Below are 18,114 nucleotides of genomic sequence, written 5' to 3'. Positions count from 1 at the left end.
ACTAGAAAAGTTCATCCTGAGTGAGGTATCCTAGATAAGTTTGTTTTTTTTTTTTTTTTAACTTTGGCACTATTGCCGTTAGAGGCCAGATAAGCTGTTGCTGTGTGGAACTGTCCTTCCCTTTATAGGATTTTAATTCCAGGTTTCTATCCATTAGGCACCAGTAGCCCCCAAAGTGTGATAGGCAAAAATGCTCTCCAGCATCTTTAAGTGCCCTTGAGGGTCAGTGCCATCCACTGCTTTAGGTTAATACAACACACAGGGGAAACTGCAAGACACTGCAGGGATGTGACCTGAAATGGGGGAAATAGTGAGCCACAGCCCACAAGATAGGAATTGGTATGATTATAACTTATGACCTGTTCACGTTAAGGCCTCACCTCATACTTTAGCGTTTAATGAACTGACCCCAGAAAAATCAAGTTGGAGCTGTGATTCCAAGTTCCTTTCAAGTGTCTACATCCTGGAATTCTGAAAACCAGCTAAGGGTTCTCTCCTACATAGTAATTATTTCCAGATCATTCATCTCTCTCGAATGTACACTTCCTGTCTCTCTCTCTTTCATTTTGTTTTGTGTTTGTGTGTGTGTTTCTTTTATTTTTTTGAGACAGATTCTTTCATTATGTAGTCTGAGCTGCCTTGAACTTGCTCACCTGCCTCAGCACATCCCACTTCCCCACTTCCCCCATACAGCTGTCACAAATCTGCACCACCAGCCCTGCTCATTTATGTTTTCAATTATGATTTCCATATTCTGAAGTCCTCTTGTCACAGCACTGTTCTGTACTAGGCAGGCACATTTATATATCTTATGTTCAAACATAGTTTTTCAGAAAAAAGGAACTATTAATATTTTAGTGAAGCTTTATTAATGTGGATCTTGCAACCACTAACCTTTAGCCCATCCAGCACTGAACACTAATGTTGATAAAAGTTCACTGTCGCTAAAGCCTTGTCACCCACTTTGTGGCGCTGGATCAACAGTGCTGGATCACATGAAAACTCTTTAGAAATGGAGAATCTTGAGGCATATCCTTGCCAGGTTAAACTGAGAGCTTAAACATAGCTGCAGGTGATGCCCAGGCACAGTGATGCTCAGAAAACTGCATGAAGGTCCTCAAGTCCCCTCGGTCTTCAAACCCACAATATACATGCTTTTCAGAATGACAGTTCTGCAGTTGTGATTTTGACAAATGCCCCTTTCCTCCTCTAGACTGAAACACTTCTTGGGAAAGTCTGCCCAGTGTTGGTCTCCAGAGCCACATACATCGCTCAAATATGTTACATGAATCAATGAACCATGCCCTGGATCTTCTTCATATCTACTTCCCCCAGCTTTGAGGGCTCCTCAGAGCTTCAGCTGGATTTTCTCAGATCTCCAAGGGAATAGAATCTCTGAAGGTAGAAAAGCATACCTGAATTGGACGATTTGGGTCTCTAGCAGTTAAAAGTTCTCTGAGTACTGGGGGAGGGGGGAAGGTATCTAGAGTTGTTGGAACACAGTCCAAGAATGCACTTGTATGAGTGTTCTGAGTGCTCGTGAGAAAACTCCAAGGAAACAAGTCTTGTGACTTCAGTTTCTTCAAAACACAGAATTGTTCTTGGAATGTTTTTGTGCTCCTCTCAGGTGTCACAGACAGTAGTGAGTTTACTTCACATACTTCATTATTGCTTACTGTTGTTTTCAATTAAATGTTTAAACTATCTTTTATGTCTCTATGAAAAAAACGTGTTTGGTTTTTTTTTGTTTGTTTTTTTGCCATGTGCAGCTTGTCACTGTGATTGTAAACACCTTGAACTAATGAGAATTTTACTCATGTGATTGCTCTTAAGCTTCAGAGGATAAATTGTCTGGTGCCCTGAATAAAAGTGGCTATTGCCTAACACTTTAGTCCCCCTCGTTTATCAACCTCATTCTCCCAGGTCCTACCCCCTCTAGAGTGGCGGTCAGTGTGCTCTCCCTAAATCTGTGCAAGGACTTTCATTCCTGTATGTTTTCATTTTGTTCCCTTACAGTTGTTTTTCCTTCCACCAGGAAAAGTTATTAGAGAATAAAATGTTATAAGAAGATCACTAATAAAAGATTTATATAATGCATATATACTTAAGTATTTACTTGTATTTTATATTGCTATATAAAGCAATGTTTTCATTAAGTTACAAAGTGTAACTAATATACTGAGGCAAGCACGCATCCCAATGGCCTGCTCTCTCTCCCCTGGCTGTGCATGCGATGAATGGGTTTCATATTTTTAACCCAGAAAGTATAATGATATCTGTGTTCCCACTCTTCCATGTGGTAAAGGAAATTTGAGCATGGCTGTGAAACAGCAGTATGTCACCTCAGGACCCCAGTCACAAAAATCAGAAGTCAAAAAGCAAGAAAGAGACAACTGGTATTATTAACAGTCTTTTTATTTACAAAGATTGCTTTTATTTGGCCATTTTGAAAACCACGAACATTTTTCACTTTAGAAAACATTAAATAATAAACAAGATGTTATACAGTACTTTGGATAACTTCTTTCATCAGCGTAGTGCAATGTCTTATTGGCACCAAAAAGTGAAATTCTCAATTACTTTCCCCTTTCTTCTTCAGCTGTGCAGTTACATGACCAAAAAGGAAATGAATCATGAATAAACACATCTAAGAACCTATTATCTGGCTTTATTCAAAGACTCCATTCAGAATCTCCAACTCTGCCTCTATTGAGCTACATGACAACTTTACTTGGACCTGTTCAAAAACATCATCAGCGTGTAGAGCCTGGAAGGCTCCTAGTACGAAAGTGAGCCATGGGAAGAGGTGGGCAAGAGGGCTAATGGTACTTCAGTAGCCATGTCAACTCATCACATGCAAAACAGAGACAAGCACCAGACCAAAATCTCTCTGACCCATGCTTCTTGGTGGGGGTCTCCCTGAAAAACATCTCTAAACAAGCATCTACTGAACCAACCACGGGGGTCAGACCCTTAATCCAGGAATAAAGCGGTCATAGGACATTGTAAAGATACTACAGCATCTGTCTGATAAAACCTCTCCAGGAATAAATAATTTGGGGATTTGTTGATTTAATACTGCTGGGGTTGGCTGTTGAGTGAGAGGCATTTTAGTGAGCTCAGCATTTCCTTTTGTGACCTTTCTAACAGGATGTCAAGAAAAAAAGGCCTAACTCAGAGTTCTGTCCAAATTGCTTATTTCTGAAGACTGTCATTATTATGTACCCCTGTGAGGCTCAAAGGGTCTTCTAGATTCCACATCTGGTACTTTAACTTGAAGTAAGCACACCTTAAGCAGATAACATTTTAATGTAGGTTTTTTTTTTAAGGGAGGAGCTAGAGAGGAAGAGAGGAGAACTGGAAAGAGGGAGAGAGATGGAGGTAGAAGTAGGAGAAAGGGAGAAGGGAGTAAAAGAGAGAGAGAGAGAGAATGAATATAATATGATTTTCACACTCCTCTTTTTGTAAAAGATTTGGCTTAGCAACTGTCCCTGCCAGGAAATGCCCCCTCACACTCTAGCCTAAGCCTGTTTCCTCTTGTTCTATTCTCAGCGCACGTGGAGAACAGCTGGTCTCCCAGCTCTTGGTGCCAACCCTTCACATAGTGGAAAACCATCAATGGTTTGCCCCTCAGTCTTCTCTTCTCCAGTTCCTTTAATTTTTCATCATAGATCTTTTTTTCCAACCCTTTAATCATCTTTGTGTTTCCTGGCAAAAACAGCAGAAAATATTTTGATTACTTAATCAGAAATGAGAGAAATGTAAGGAGAAAGTTGACTTTACAAAGTTATGTGTTTTTAATACGAAGGTATGACGGGGAGGAGATATCGCTGGGCTTTGTGGATATTAGAATTCCTATCTTGTCCTCCTCTAGTGCATCTGTCTCATTCCATTGCATGCGTCGCCTCGCTGCACAGGCCTGCTTCCCATCCCAGCCTCAGGTAACATGTACGCCGTGACCTACACTCTCAGAAACCTTCCCAATTTAAAGCTCCTTTTGAATGCCTGCCCCATGGCCTTCCCTAGTCTTCCACCCTCCCCCCAACAAAGCTTCTTACCAATGGAGCCGTGTAACAATGGTGAAAGCTGCTGGTTTAAAGCATAACTCGAAACATGAGGGTTTTATATATTAACTGCAGGTCCTTGCTTCCCTTAATTGTTTACTTTCTTCCTTAAAGATCAAACTCAAGGACACTGAAATAAGGTCATCACTCCACTACCCCAGCTGCACACTTCTGCCAGTTTTCTTGCTGCCAGTAAGAGGTCATGGCCCAGATGACATTTCACATGTATTTCTTTTTTAACCAAAGGAATCATAGGCTGCCTTTGACCTTGCAACTGGAGTCTGTGAATATTAGGAACATGTAAATACTTATATTAATAGCACATTTACACAAACACAGTACTACCAACAAGGAATTTCCATGCCCCCCCATAACTGTTTTTGAAACAAAAACACAGTTTACAAGAATAAATGCACCTTAACACATTCTACACCCTTCCGTTATAAAGTGTACGGCAGTGAAAGTCAGAGTTGAGGTCAGGCCAGAACTAACTTGAGTGAAAAGGATAAGCTAGTTTCCCAAGCGCACTGTGCACCGTGCTGTAAGCAACATCAATACTACTGATGGTTCAACACTGAACAGATCACAGAATGCCATTTGCACAAAATGAAAACAACTCCCGGGATTGGCTACCAGGCCCGCTCTGTCATCAGGATGAAGGATGGCATGGGTCACACATGCCGAAGGCCTTCCTAAAGGGGACACAGGTGGAAGGCCCCACCCTGGAAGGGACTGGATGTGTCTCCAGATGCTCCTGTACTTCAAGGAGGGTGTCACTGTTCCCTGGGATTGCACAAAGACAGGCCACCAAGACCCGAGTCACCAACTGGCCTTCCTCCTGACCCACTCTTGCCCTAGGCCTGATATGAGGGAGATGAGAAGGCAAGGATTGGAAAAAGAGGAAGAAGGGCAAGGTCACTGCTAGCTCTGGAGTTGCCAGTGTTCTTCTTAGCAGTGGCCTCTTTTCAAGCTCACATCATCCAATCCAATCTCCCCCGTGTGACCACGCCTTTTTTCACCTTTGAAGATGACCTAGGGAGAGAACGCACACACCGGTCAGGCTTCCGCTGCCCCTTCCCAGTGCTCACTCATGGAGCAGAAGAAGGCAACCCTTCCCCCAAACCAAACGTTAGACTTCTATGGCAAAAGGCAACACTACAACACAAGGGCCGGCATCCTCCCAGGTCCCTTGTCCTTCTGCATGCTCCCTGCAGTCAGCAAGCTGTTCACCCGACCGAAGGACCCAGCATTGGTTACTCTTCAAGTTGGCATTCTTGCTACACACTAGTTTACTGCAGGAATGCTTACAAAGCACCCGATGGTCAAAGATTACCAAGGTGTAGAAGGAAGAAGAGTGTAGTGAGGCAAAAGGCTGAGAAATTAGGGGCTGAAGAGCTCCAGGTCTTGAGCCTGACTTGGTTCTCTCTTGATAATATTCCCTCACCACCCACAGCGGAACAGAGCATACAACATAATCCAAGCCACTATTGCTATGGCTGTGTAAGCCCCAGCTTCTGGAAGATTTTACTAGCTCACATCTTATCCTCTGTAGGGTAGCCCTGCTCCCTTAACATGGGACAAACCTCTCAATACCATGACTTAAAGCAGTGCATTTTCCTGTTTTATTTCTCCAATATAAACATTAAGAAAACAAAAGCAGGGACTGGAGAGATGGCTCAGAGGTTAAGAGCACTGGCTGCTCTTCTAGAGGTCCTGTGTTCAATTCCCAGCAACCACATGGTGGCTCATGACCATCTATAATGAGATCTGTGTCCTCTTCTGGTGTGCAGGTGTCCATACAGACAGAACATTGTATACATAATAAATAAATCCAAGAAAGAGAGAGAGAAAAGAAAACAAAAACAAACTGTACACAAAATCCATGAAAACTGTAACGGGGTCTGTGGTTCTAACATGGTTTCAAGATACTCTGTAAGAATGGATGTAGAGTCTTCGTGACAAAGTTGTATAAGCACCTACATGGAGATGACATTTTTTGAAATCCACCCAGCATTTTGGTGGAATGGGATGGGTCATTTTCTCACTATCCAGGACTTGATTATTTAAAATAAAATTTAAAATTTAAATACAATTTACATCCCCACTCAAAGCTTCTCCCATAACCCACACTTTTCAACTCTGGATCTTGACTCCCACCTGAATCTGTTTAACTCTTATGTCTGGGCCAAAGGGAAAAACAAATTTCAAAGGAACACTTAAAAGTAGAAAGAAAAGCTACATCCACAGACATTATCCTAGCAAAAGTTGGAAGCTTAAGGAAATGAAGGGAAAAAAGGAAAAAAGCAGACACCATTAATCACAACACCTGAGACCCTGCATGTTTCTATCAACTATTTTTCTTTTTAAAATTTCTATTGCTAATTTTCTCTCATTGAAAACAAATGGTTTCCATGCTTGAGTGAGGGTGTAGTGTTTAAGGTTGCAATGAAGAAGGATGAAAAAGCAGAAAAGAATTTCGGAAAGAGGCAGTGGATGGAGCCCTCGTGTCCAGGAAAAGCCACAAACCGCTAGGCCTGAATTCACAGAGCAAGGCTTCTTCCCCGCCTCTCCTATGAAAGCAGCCTCCCTTTGGGGATCTACTTACGCTCTTGACGTCAGCCCCTCGCAAGGTGATCTGGGTTTGCCTCCAGCCATGGCCACCATTTCTTCCCCACAGGGCTGCTCCGTGGGTACCATATTTTCTCACAAACACCTGCAGTGTGCCGGAGTGCAGCCCAGTCACCTTGTGCCTGAAGGACAGGCACAGGTCCCCTGAATGCATGAGGTGGCCGAGAGGTAGCACCAAGCGAGCGGCTTTCCCCCCAGGGGCTTTGGCTGCCGACACTGTGAGATACTGTCCACCTGGAACGGGAAAAGCAGGGCCTCTTTCCAGCACAAACTGCATGGACACGAGGTTTTTAATACACTTCAGACTGTAACATTTGTCAATAAAAACCCCAGATCTTTTTGAAGAAGAAAACTCTAGCTTGTTTCTATGCCTGCTGTAAATGCTGTGCTGTTTACATATAACACCCACGTACTTTGTCGAGAGAGAACAAAGACATGATTAGTACTCCAACATTGACTGTTTCCTTGGGATACGATCAGACATCCCTAGGCATGTGTGTTCACTACCTTCCGATTCTCACCCACTCTGTGCTGCTGGGCATCCCACACTGGCTTAGGAGAAATGACCCAAAATTTTCTGGCTAACATTAATTGTAGATAATTAACCTTTGGACTTTATGAAATACAAAGTAATGAAAACTGTATGACGTCTGCTTAGTCTCTCCTCTCTCTACTTAAAAACCACAGTCCTTAAATGCAGAAAGATGATTTTTAAAACAGTTTGCTATCCTTCTCACACAGAGGCACAGCTAACCCCAGGGGACATACAGGCAGCCTGGAAACTCTCTGAACCTCCCTGGGTTATCAGTTTCATTTGGAGGCTAGTGATTTAAGATACATACATACATACATACATATACACACACACACACACATACACACATATATAAACAAATTTATAACTGTATTCTCTGTCTATGTGTCTGAATGTCTATCTGTTTTGTTATATCTAAGGAAACAAAGATTTAATAAAAGCCTTCACTTTTGACCGGTCACCTTGGCTGTCCTCAGACCCCAGTCATCTATAGATTTCCCATCTCTCTTTTGTTACAGAAGTGCAATTAAAAAAAAAAAGTTAAGCACCATACAGTGGGGGCTGCTGCTTCTCAAGAGAAAGCTGTGGCTGTGAGTGTTTTGAAAGTCAGTTCGTGTCCAGATGAGAATCCCTTCAGGCGGTTTTTGTCACAGTCTATTGAAAGCACACTGAGAGTTTCGACACTGATTTGTCCACAGGAAGAATGTGGTTGGAATGCTGAACACATGTATCTGCTGTGGGAGAAACCTCATTTCCTCCTCAGCCCAAAGGCAGACCATCGTCATCGCCTCTGCTTTATTTACACAGACATGGCAAGACACTTCTTATCCAAGCGTGTTTTTCTCTACCTCGGTCCCACCAGCATTCTCCTAGGTAACAAAAGACTCCCGATCAAGTGTGATGGATCCTTGCCCTGTGCTAAGTGCTCCCTGCAGGCTGCAAACAACTGAAGCCAGTCCTGTCTGTACCTTCCCATTAACATCCTAAAGACACAGTGGGTAATTAAGGGTGTTTGTTGCATGAATGCCTGATATAAAAAAAAAAAAGTAGCAAAAACCTGCCAGAAAATTGACTCATGTACCTGAGTCAATAAAAACACGATGTGTTGGCTTCCTCTCTCATCTTGGCTCCCTCCCCCCACATACTGACACCCCCAAAATACTGTCTGTAAGTCTGTTTCTATGGTTAAGACTAAGGTAAGATGATTACAGTAAACCTGCAAGGTTTAAGATAACAAGGATTATCTTAAGTACCTGTGGAATGTATGCTAATATCAGTTTTCAAGACACTGCATGCAAACAGAGCATCTAACAAACCAAGGCACCCAAGCGTCAAACAACCCTTTTCTAAACATATTCGAAACTCTAAAGTTGTAATAATGATGAATAAAGTTGTTACTGTTCTTCCTCCATACAGCTGCTCTGAGTTGGGCTTAATTTTTTTTTTTTAATTTTGTTTATTGACTGAGTGACTAATTGTCGGGAGAGACAGGGATGCCCACATGCCGCAGCACACATGTGGAGGTCAGAGGCGTCCTGCCAGGATTGGCCAGCATACTCCCAGGAACAATTCTGAGCGGCATATGGCCATAAGCTGTGTGCTTGCACTGTCCTCCCACTCTCCGCCATCTTTTGCTCTTTCCAGCATTTTATCCAAGCTGAAAACTTGCTCACTGATTCCCTTGGAGATACCTGAGACATTTTCCACATGGATACAGACCCTCACACCCAGAGTAAGAAAGAGGTCATCTCATATGTAGCTCTAGCTCTTTATAACAACATCTTTCCAGAGGCCACCCCACCAAACACCGACAAGAGAAGGCTCATCTCCTCCCCACCAGCTTGTTCTTAAATCTATTAAATCTAGTAAATCTATTAAACAATCGTCTAAGAGTTTGACCAAAACTATGTTGCTTTCTACCAGGGGTCCTACTTCTTATCCGCATTTGAGTCACAAAGAGCAGTTGGTCAACCTTAAGCCAATTGTTTCAAAGCAGTACAAGTCTACTTTTTCTTCTCCATCTTAAACATTCTGGCGTTCACCCAGTTTTCACAGATAAAGGCAGATCCACCTCTTCATCCAGGCCACTCCACTCTGAATGATGTGCATCTAAGGCTCAGATGAGAAGGGCTCCTCGGAAGCGGGTCAACAACTTCACTGCAACAGATTTTACCTTCTGGGAAAGGACCGTCTCCACAGACATACTCCATCTTTTTGAAACCATGGTCGTGGGCTTTGCCCAGGGTGACTGCACTATGTAGTAAACTCTAAAAGGTCTTTCACATTTAGGGCTTGCTCGCATCTTTCAACAGGTGTATTGTTTTCTAGACCTTGAGACACGCTTGCCATCAGACTTATCACTGTGTGTGGCCCGGTCACACAGCTATTCTTGGATGATGGTTCTGTCAACACACACAATCACTTTCTCTCCACTTTGAGTCAAAATTAGGTCAATTTCTTCAATATCTAAATTCCATACCCATTTGATCCAAACTTTTATAAAAATTAGAAAAAAAAACATCCTATACGAGTCAGATCTAATCTTCAGGTGTTAGCCCACCTGAGCTGCTGCCACGTCCTTTCCATTTGTTCTATCCTAACACTGTCCAATGACCACTTAAAATATTCCTCCCTACCATTCCCAATTTCACGTATCTTTTGCTAGAGGACAAGAAAAATTTGACCCACAAATCGAAATGTCTGCAAACGCGGTAATAATGGAAGGTGTTGAAAGGTAGTACGTAGTTCTAAAAAAGTGTTCTAAAATGTCAATTTAGTTTGTTTTACAAGTACTACGACAAACAGCCTGTTTCTACAAAACCAATGAAATCTTTCCGACAGTGTGAGTTACGTTTCATGGTGTACCTTACTCGAAAGAATATTCTTTGTGGCAATGAACATTACTAACAGGCTCAGAAGCCATCCCTGTAGGTCTTTCGGTTGCAAACCTCTGCAGGCCAGCAGTCTGACCCAGCTGCCCTTAGAGGTCTGAAACACGAACTCCATCAGGTACATGTGCTCCTGCTGCAGGCGCTGGACGGACTCTACAATGTACTAGGTTTTGTTTTTGTTTTTGTTTTTTTTTCTTCACTCTAGCTTTGTGGCCTGAGGAGGCTTACATTTGCCTCGCAGGGCATCAGTACTTCTCTTGTGAAATAAAGACAGTATCACCTGATTCACTGAATGGATATGAGGATTAAATAAAACGAGTGAGGTGAAGACGTTAGCAGATATTAACATCTGTTGAGTCCATGTTATTTGCAGGACTTGTGGCAGGAACAATATTATGCTCAGAGGATACCTTACACGGGTGTAACTCAAAACATAGAAATGAGTTCAATTAAACTGTACGAGGCATTGCGTGATTCTTTTTATAACAAATCTCTCTATCACTCTCTCTCTCTCTTTCTGTGTGTGTGTGTGTGTGTGTGTGTGTATGTTTTGAGATGGGTTTCTTTGTGTAGCCTTGGCTATTCTGGAACTTGCTCTGTGGACCAGGCTGGCCTTGAGCTTAAGAAATCCATCTCCCTCAGCCTCCCAAGTGCTGAGATTAAAGGAATGAACCAACACCACCAGGTTAGAAAAAAACAAATCTTAAAAACCATATCAATTTATTGAATATTCATGTTTTTAAAGTTTACCTCAAATATTTACTCTTAAATATCTTTCAGTTTCAATTCAATATTCTTTCAACTATATTTGATTCAATTTTAGAAGCTCTAATGGAAGTAGTTTGAACTAATTGTTTGAAGCCTTGCTGCTGAGACTGTACCCTGCAGAAGGACACTATAAACGCCACTGGCATCCCTGGGGAGCCAACTATGATCCCTCGGATCCGCGTGCCACAAAGCCCCACTCACCTGCAGCACAACTGCTGTATTAGATTTTAAGTGCTCACAAACTAGCTTCTCTGTGTTGTGTTTCAAAGACAGGACAACATTTGAAAACTAGGCGTCAGACCTACATAAAAGAGCATTTTCCCTTCATATCGTTTGTGTCTATTCTTCAGAAACAAAGGGGGGAAAAAGAAACTAGGTTTCTCACCCTTCCATTAAATTGGCTTCACTCAAAAGAACATTTACTTGCAGAGGGAAGGAAGGGGCCAATGTGTATGTAGCTTTACTTCTTGAAAGGAGGCAAAATACTTCATAGGAACTAAACGTTTACGTTAGTAAGCACTGTACAATTTACAAATCTACTAATTTTCCCAGAGCCTGTCTCTAAGTCCAGCTAGGTAATAAACTTCTCTTGGGGGCAGTGCTCTGTCTTCTTGGGTCTGATTTAGAGTAAATTGCTTCCAGAGAGTCGCTGCATTGTATAAATTTCTATTGTCTCCATCATTTGCAGCTCATATCTTCATCCTCAAATTGGAGAGAGCCCAGGGGCTGTTCCCACAGGGGACAGGCCACTATGTAACTGCTTTTATGCAGGGGAACTGGGTGCTACAAGTACCTTGAAAATTATAACGTTAGGACAAGCCTAAATGCTTATTTACCAAGCTTTTTGGGGCAAACCATCAGGCCTCTTGGTTAACTACCTGTGTTCCATAATATGAGTCTAACGGGCAGCTAGAAAATCTTGTCTCTTAAAGAAGATGGAATATACACAGTAGGGACAATTTTCTTTAATGGTCAAAAGGAGCAAACAGTAGGTGCGAGATCATGTGACTTTACCTGCAGGGTCCCTGACAGGCTCCCAGTGTAAGTCGCTGTCTTTCTCTCTGATCCATCCACAAAGTCCATGGTCAAAGTTACAACTGTGTATGAGGATCCCTGTGAGGAGGCAGCCAGAAGAGTAAGATCACAAACTCAGCAAACATCAGCCAACCATTTGCACCTTGCCCTGAGCTCAGAAGGGAAATGATATACATCTTTTGCCAACATGACTGGTACAGATGCTCAGCTGAGAAAACAGAGCCCAGAGTGTTCCTGTCTCATGACCCAGTTGGGTTGTCACTGTTAAAATATGACTTCTGTCCCACAATTCAAAGACTAATATGATTTTGAAAGAAAGTTATGACTTGTAATTATTTTTCTCAAGTGATCTAACCAACTGAGTTGTAAAAAAAAAAAAAAACAACAAAAGAGAAGAAATCACATAATTTCCCTAACCATGACTGGGGATCTACAATCTTATTTTCTCATATTCATAAAACCCATTATTTTGCATCCCAGCTGGAAAAAAAAACAAAAAACAAACACACACACACACACACACACACACACACACACACACACACACACACACACGCGCGCACACACACACACACTTCAAAGATCCTTTCCTGACATGGGGCCAAGATTGGAACGTAACAGCATCTACCTGGGTCGTCTTTTGCTTCATCATCCGCGCTGATTCCTCTTTCGATTTCAAATATTTCAAACAGGTCATTGGATGGCTGCCGCGGAACTATAAGAGAGAAACTGACGGTTTGTTTGTTTCCTTTGTCTGTCTGTCTTCCTGTTTTTAATGAGACCTTACAAAGGTGCCCTGTCTTAAACAAGTACGAGGAGGCAGCCTATGCATCTCAGTCCATTTTACACGAGGAGGAGCGATAATACAATTTGCTGTGCAGGTATTTGTGCTCTGACACCGGGATATGAACGAAAAACAAGTTAATGGGCGGGACAGGTGGCTCAGCTTGCTGTATCCGTGTGCATCCCCGGTTGGGATCTATAGCCCCCCACATGAAAGGCTGGAGCAGCGGATCACATCTGTAACTCCAGTGTTGTGGGGCAGAGACATGAGGACCCCTTATGCTGTTTGGCCAGTCTGCCTAGACACATAGAGGCTTCCGGTTTGGTAAGAGACCCTGTCTCAAGACAATAAAGGGGAGGCAATGCTTTGCAGATCCTCACTGCTAAAGCTACTGGTTTCAGTTGCTGTTGGGTTTTTTTGGTTTTGTTATGTTATGTTTTGGATATGTTTTTTGTTTTGTTTTTTCTTCTTCCTTTTTTTTTTTTTAGTATTAACTCAAAGGTGCAATTTTGCCTCCTTTCTTTCTATCTTTTTCAGATATAACCCCCATGCCCGACTTAAAAGGCATGACTTTATCTTCTCCTCCCCAACGCCCTCATCCCAGCAGCTGTGGAAACACGCAGCTTGTCTGCCTTGCAGTTTCTCTCTCCACCACCAATAAAATTGTCCTTGAGCTTCAAAGTGATCGACTGAATAAGTAAAAATGAGGTGGAATGTAACGAAAAAGACACCTGATCTACATACATACACATGCGTTCATATACATGCACACATGAATACATACACATACCACGCACACACAAACACACACATACATACATACATACAGAGAAAGAGAGAGAGAGAGAACAAGTATTCATGTGGAAAACATACTATGAAACAACTTCTAATTTCTAGCAAAAAAAAATTATAAAAATTCATCTCTGTGCATGATTTGTTAGTGGATGGTTTGGTTTTTACTCACAGAACCTAGTTCCCTCAAAAACTCTGCAAAACATTGTGTAACCAGTACACGCCTCCCATCACAGCCTTCCTTATCTGAGCAGGTTTCCCAGCTCCTGTAGGATCAGATACAGGCGGTTTCCTGGTGAGCATTAACCATCCACCCAACAAAACACACAACCCTGTCCAAGCATGCCATTCATTTCCACATCCCTGACACTGGGGCTTTTCCCCCTACTAATTAACCTGAACAAACACCCCCTCTCCGTTTCAGGCCCAGCATAAACACCAGGGAAAGCTGTGAAAACTTTCACACTCACGGGAGAATTACATTCTTCCCTGCTATTGACCCATAGTCCCGTTTGCATATTTCTTCCGTATGCATTTGTAAGGAGCAGGAGCTGCAGTTATTCACACACACACACACACACACACACACACACACACACACACACAAAGTGACTGTTTCTGCTGGTCCCTGAGGTCTTCACTGGCATCAATCACATCCTACTCCCGTGGCATTTCCAGGGCTTGACCTGGTGACAGGCACTCAGTGATCACTGAGCAAATGCAAAGATCCTGTCAGAAAGCCATGTTCCTTGTCAACACCCTTCCTCCGATGTCACAAGCGGGTCAGAGCTTGAATACACTTCAAGAGAACTGACTCACTTAAGCCCTTGTTTATGCATTCATTTGCTGTATATTTGATTTCCGCCCCAGTGCCAAGCCCCACGGTGGACACGGGGAGACAGCACGAGGAGCGTGAACGAGACCAGCACAGCTGCAGGGGGTATGGGGCGTGAGTTCTGATGGCAGACAATGACAGCAAACTCGGGGACCAACAGACAGGGTAAGTTTAGAAGAGGGGTAGGAAAGAAAAAAAAATGCTCCAAGATACCCTGAAGAATAGCAGGGTCAGAGGGTACCATCTGTGGGGGAGCTGGTAGTGATTAGGGGAATTCTTGCCCAAGCCCAGGAGTACTCCCTTCTCTTTGCCAGAAACTTAATTAATACTCTATTTTCATAAGACAGGAAATAAAAAGACATAGACTACCACAAAACTGAAGACCCTCAGAGAGGCTCCTTTTCTCTGAGTTATGCTATTCTTCAGCCAGGACTTCTGAAAGTGACAGTCTTATGCTACTTGCGACCATCTTTAGCCCGCTACATCTGGACCGTCCCGCCACTTCTGTTTCAAAAGTCAAAGCAGGAAAGCGCCGTCCTTCTTCACACCGTACACCCTCAAATGGACAGGATGGCAGACTCTAAGACAGAAGACAGCTGAGCCCTTCTGGCACCTGGGGCTGCCGAATGGCTGACAGCAATCACACCCAATGACAGCTTTCCTTTCCTCATTTTCGGACTTGGAGAACATATTTCTTATTTATCAGGAGTCAGTGTTATAAGTAAATCTTCATTTCTCATGATTTACCTTATAAAAAAACACTGGGACACAGCTCTGCTTTTGTTCTGCTCCTCAGACACTTAAATGACTCTTACGTGGAAAAGGCTCAACCCCCGAGGTGTCCAGTGTGACGGTGTTATGACAGCACCCCTCCCCCTCCATGGATGACTGTCCATTGTCATTTGTCCTTTTAATGCTTCCGGGTGCTCTGACACGTGAGGCTGTTTTTATCAAAACACACCAGGAGGTTTTCTCTGGAAAGAACAAGGGAAACTGAAAGGGAAAGAGGCAGAGCTTCCCAAGGAAAAGCACAAAGCTGGGATGATGAAGGTGGCACCTTGGGCACACAGTGGTGGAGAGGGTGCCACAGAAGGTGGATAAAGAGACGGGGACAAGACCATGCACTTGGAAAAGAGGAACCCCCAAATTAGTCATCCGTCCACCCACAAAGCCTCAGGTGGCTCCAAGCATTATTTAATTAGCAGTGGGTGATGGTGTTTACAGAGTCTGAAGGATTTACCGGGCTGATGTGCCCAGCAGCCATCTATTTGTATAGTGCTGTGTGCACTACCCTGAACCCTGACAGGTTACTCATTTTCCTCACCACGTCAGTGTGACTTGCCGAGAACATCACGCCGAAGTTTCTATAGAGGTAAAGTATAGTGCCAGACATAGGTGATAGGATGTAAGAAAACCAACCGAAGTAAATATGGAAATTTGAGTAGGTCTCAACATTTTTTTTGTTAAAGACTAGAAAAACGGGTCACAAGGAACACATTAAGAATGTGATAGTCTGAATGTTGGAAATTAAAGTGATTTTTTTAATGTGTTGATTCATTTAGTCTTTTATAATTGTATATTTTGAGGCCATTGAAAAGTTTAAATATAAAAACAACCCTAAACAATCCACAAAAGAAGGTCTCTGTAAGGACACAGCTACACAGCGGTTACGTATCTGATGTTTGTATCTTGGCTGTTCAGAGAACTTTGAATAGTTTTGCTATCTGATGTAAGTAAGGTTGTAAAACTGAAATGTCTGTGAAATTCAAATACTTTCTTTAATTCAGGCGAGTGATTTTAATTGATGCAGAAAATATGAGTTAAAATATCTGAAAGCAGACTAGCAGGGAAGGGCACATGTAATTTTACCACTCTTCCTTGCTGGATATTTTGGCTAGGATTCACTTCAGACACAAGATAAACGGAAACATAGCTGATGTTTTCTCAGAACTAGAATGGTGTAATAATAAAAATTAAAGAAGAATAAAAGATGTTAACAATGTTCCTGTCCATTCATTTTCTTTCCTTCAATGTCCCCCACTCACTGGGTAGCCAGTCAAAAAGGCAGAGCAGCAGTGGGGGATGGGGCTAGGCTACGTACCTGTAAAGCAAGGGACATACTTTACTCCTGCCTTTGTTTGATCTACGCTCTTAAGGTGAAGATGGACATAATGGCAGCTTTAATGGAAAAGTAGAAGATGCTGCTTAAGTGCCGGTGTGATGAGTGAAGCCTGGTAAAGCTCACCCAGGACGGGGAGATGCTGAAACTCTCTGAGAAGTGATGTTTATACTAAGACCTGAAGTTTGAGTTGCTGTGATCGGCAGCCTTGGAGAATGAAAGGGTGGAGCACCAGTCAGCTGATGAGCTTCAGGGAAAGGCAGAGCACAGGCAGAAAAGCGCCAAATGGAATGGGAGCTGTTTGAAACCTTGTTAAGATGTTGTATTCTCTCTTGGCAGAATCTGGACACTCTAAATGGTTTTTACAGTACTGACAAGGGAAGGTTTGCAAGGTAAAGTTACCATTCTGCGGCAGCATGGGGAATGGCAAGGAGGAAGGTGAGAGTAGAAAGCATTTATGACTACAATTACTATAAAGAAAGTTCACACGCTTAAAAAAATTCTCCAACATTTTCCTGACATTATTCAATATTGCACCAATAAAAATGTTCTTGCGGTATGCAGATCTGCATGAGTTCTGCTCCCAAAGTGGCCTATATAGTGATTCACAGGCCAGCCAAGGCCACATAGTGAGGCCCTGTCTCAAAAACAAAACAAAACCTTGCCTGTTGCTTCTAACAACCATCTGTATTACTAACGGAAAGAAGGTACTGACCCTCAAAGATGGACACTGTGAGAGACAGAGAGTAATCCCAAATGATACGAACTGTAGGGAATAAAGGGTATTAGCCCTTAAAGAGATTGCGGGTTTGCCAGCTACTTGGCAGGAGGAGGTAATATTTACATTTTCTTCTCTGTGTTCACTGTTAAGGTTTTACTGGGTAAAACTGCAGCTATTTGAGACATCTTTATGGATGTGGACTATATGTTAATATTATCACATTCCTGGAGAGACTGACTGCACTTAATAGATTTCACTAGGGCAAACAGCAGCCTTTGCAAGCAGGATTGTTTCTTTCCATAGCTGCTGCCCAGCACAGGCACCAGGACTCTGAGGCCATTATGAGACCGTCCTGTGTCCCCAGTCCACTGCATTCATACTTTATCCCACAGCCTACGTCTTCCGGGTTAATACATTCGGTATCCCACAATCTCTTTGGGGAGTTAACACCCTCCATTTCCCACAGTTGTTATCATTTGGGATTGTTCTCTGCTTGCCATCCTCCATTCTGTAATCTCTGAGAATATCTATATTGTTTTTCCCCACACCTGAAAAAGATGAGAGAAGAACAGGGATAGATACAGCTGTCTCTTTCTCTTCGGGGAAGGAAACGCCTAACATAGAAAGAATTCAAGACAGTGTTGTCTGTAACCTTTAGTCCCACAACAGTGCCAGAACTGGCCTGGGCAATGTGGTGCAAACCACCTGAAGAGAACTTGGATCTGCAATGAGTGATAAGGGCTTTCCGGAGCAGTGTCCCTCCCGCGCCCTCCCGCGCCCGTCCAAAGGCAGAGCTTACTCCGCAGAGGGAAGAAAATAAAAAAATCAGAAATAAGTTCCTGTCATTTTTGTTATCCTCATTCAAGAAATATCTTAGCCAAATGCTGGTTACTCGATACAAAGGTTGCTGAGCCATATAGAAATCAGATCTCGTTTGCCAGC

The 18,114-nt window shown here is 42.8% G+C and overlaps 1 protein-coding gene across 4 annotated transcripts in view; it reads right to left on the bottom strand.

The window, feature by feature from the left end:
• Positions 1–2,397: 2,397 nt before the first annotated feature.
• Npnt (nephronectin) overlaps positions 2,398–18,114 on the bottom strand; it is a 68,619-nt gene continuing 52,902 nt past the window's right edge. For all 4 annotated transcript variants that reach the window (XM_021650049.2, XM_021650047.2, XM_060392673.1 and 1 more), the window contains 4 exons: positions 12,550–12,636; positions 11,901–11,999; positions 6,670–6,926; positions 2,398–5,096 (listed from right to left, as the gene is read on the bottom strand). In XM_021650049.2, the coding sequence (XP_021505724.1) occupies positions 5,013–5,096; positions 6,670–6,926; positions 11,901–11,999; positions 12,550–12,636 (527 nt within the window). In that variant the 3' untranslated portion in view covers positions 2,398–5,012. The remainder of the gene's footprint in view (positions 5,097–6,669; positions 6,927–11,900; positions 12,000–12,549; positions 12,637–18,114) is intronic.

The sequence above is a fragment of the Meriones unguiculatus genome, chromosome 10 (genome assembly GCF_030254825.1).
Source record: "Meriones unguiculatus strain TT.TT164.6M chromosome 10, Bangor_MerUng_6.1, whole genome shotgun sequence".
In the NCBI taxonomy this organism is placed as follows: domain Eukaryota; kingdom Metazoa; phylum Chordata; class Mammalia; order Rodentia; family Muridae; genus Meriones; species Meriones unguiculatus.
This window is presented reverse-complemented; position numbering and strand designations above follow the sequence as displayed.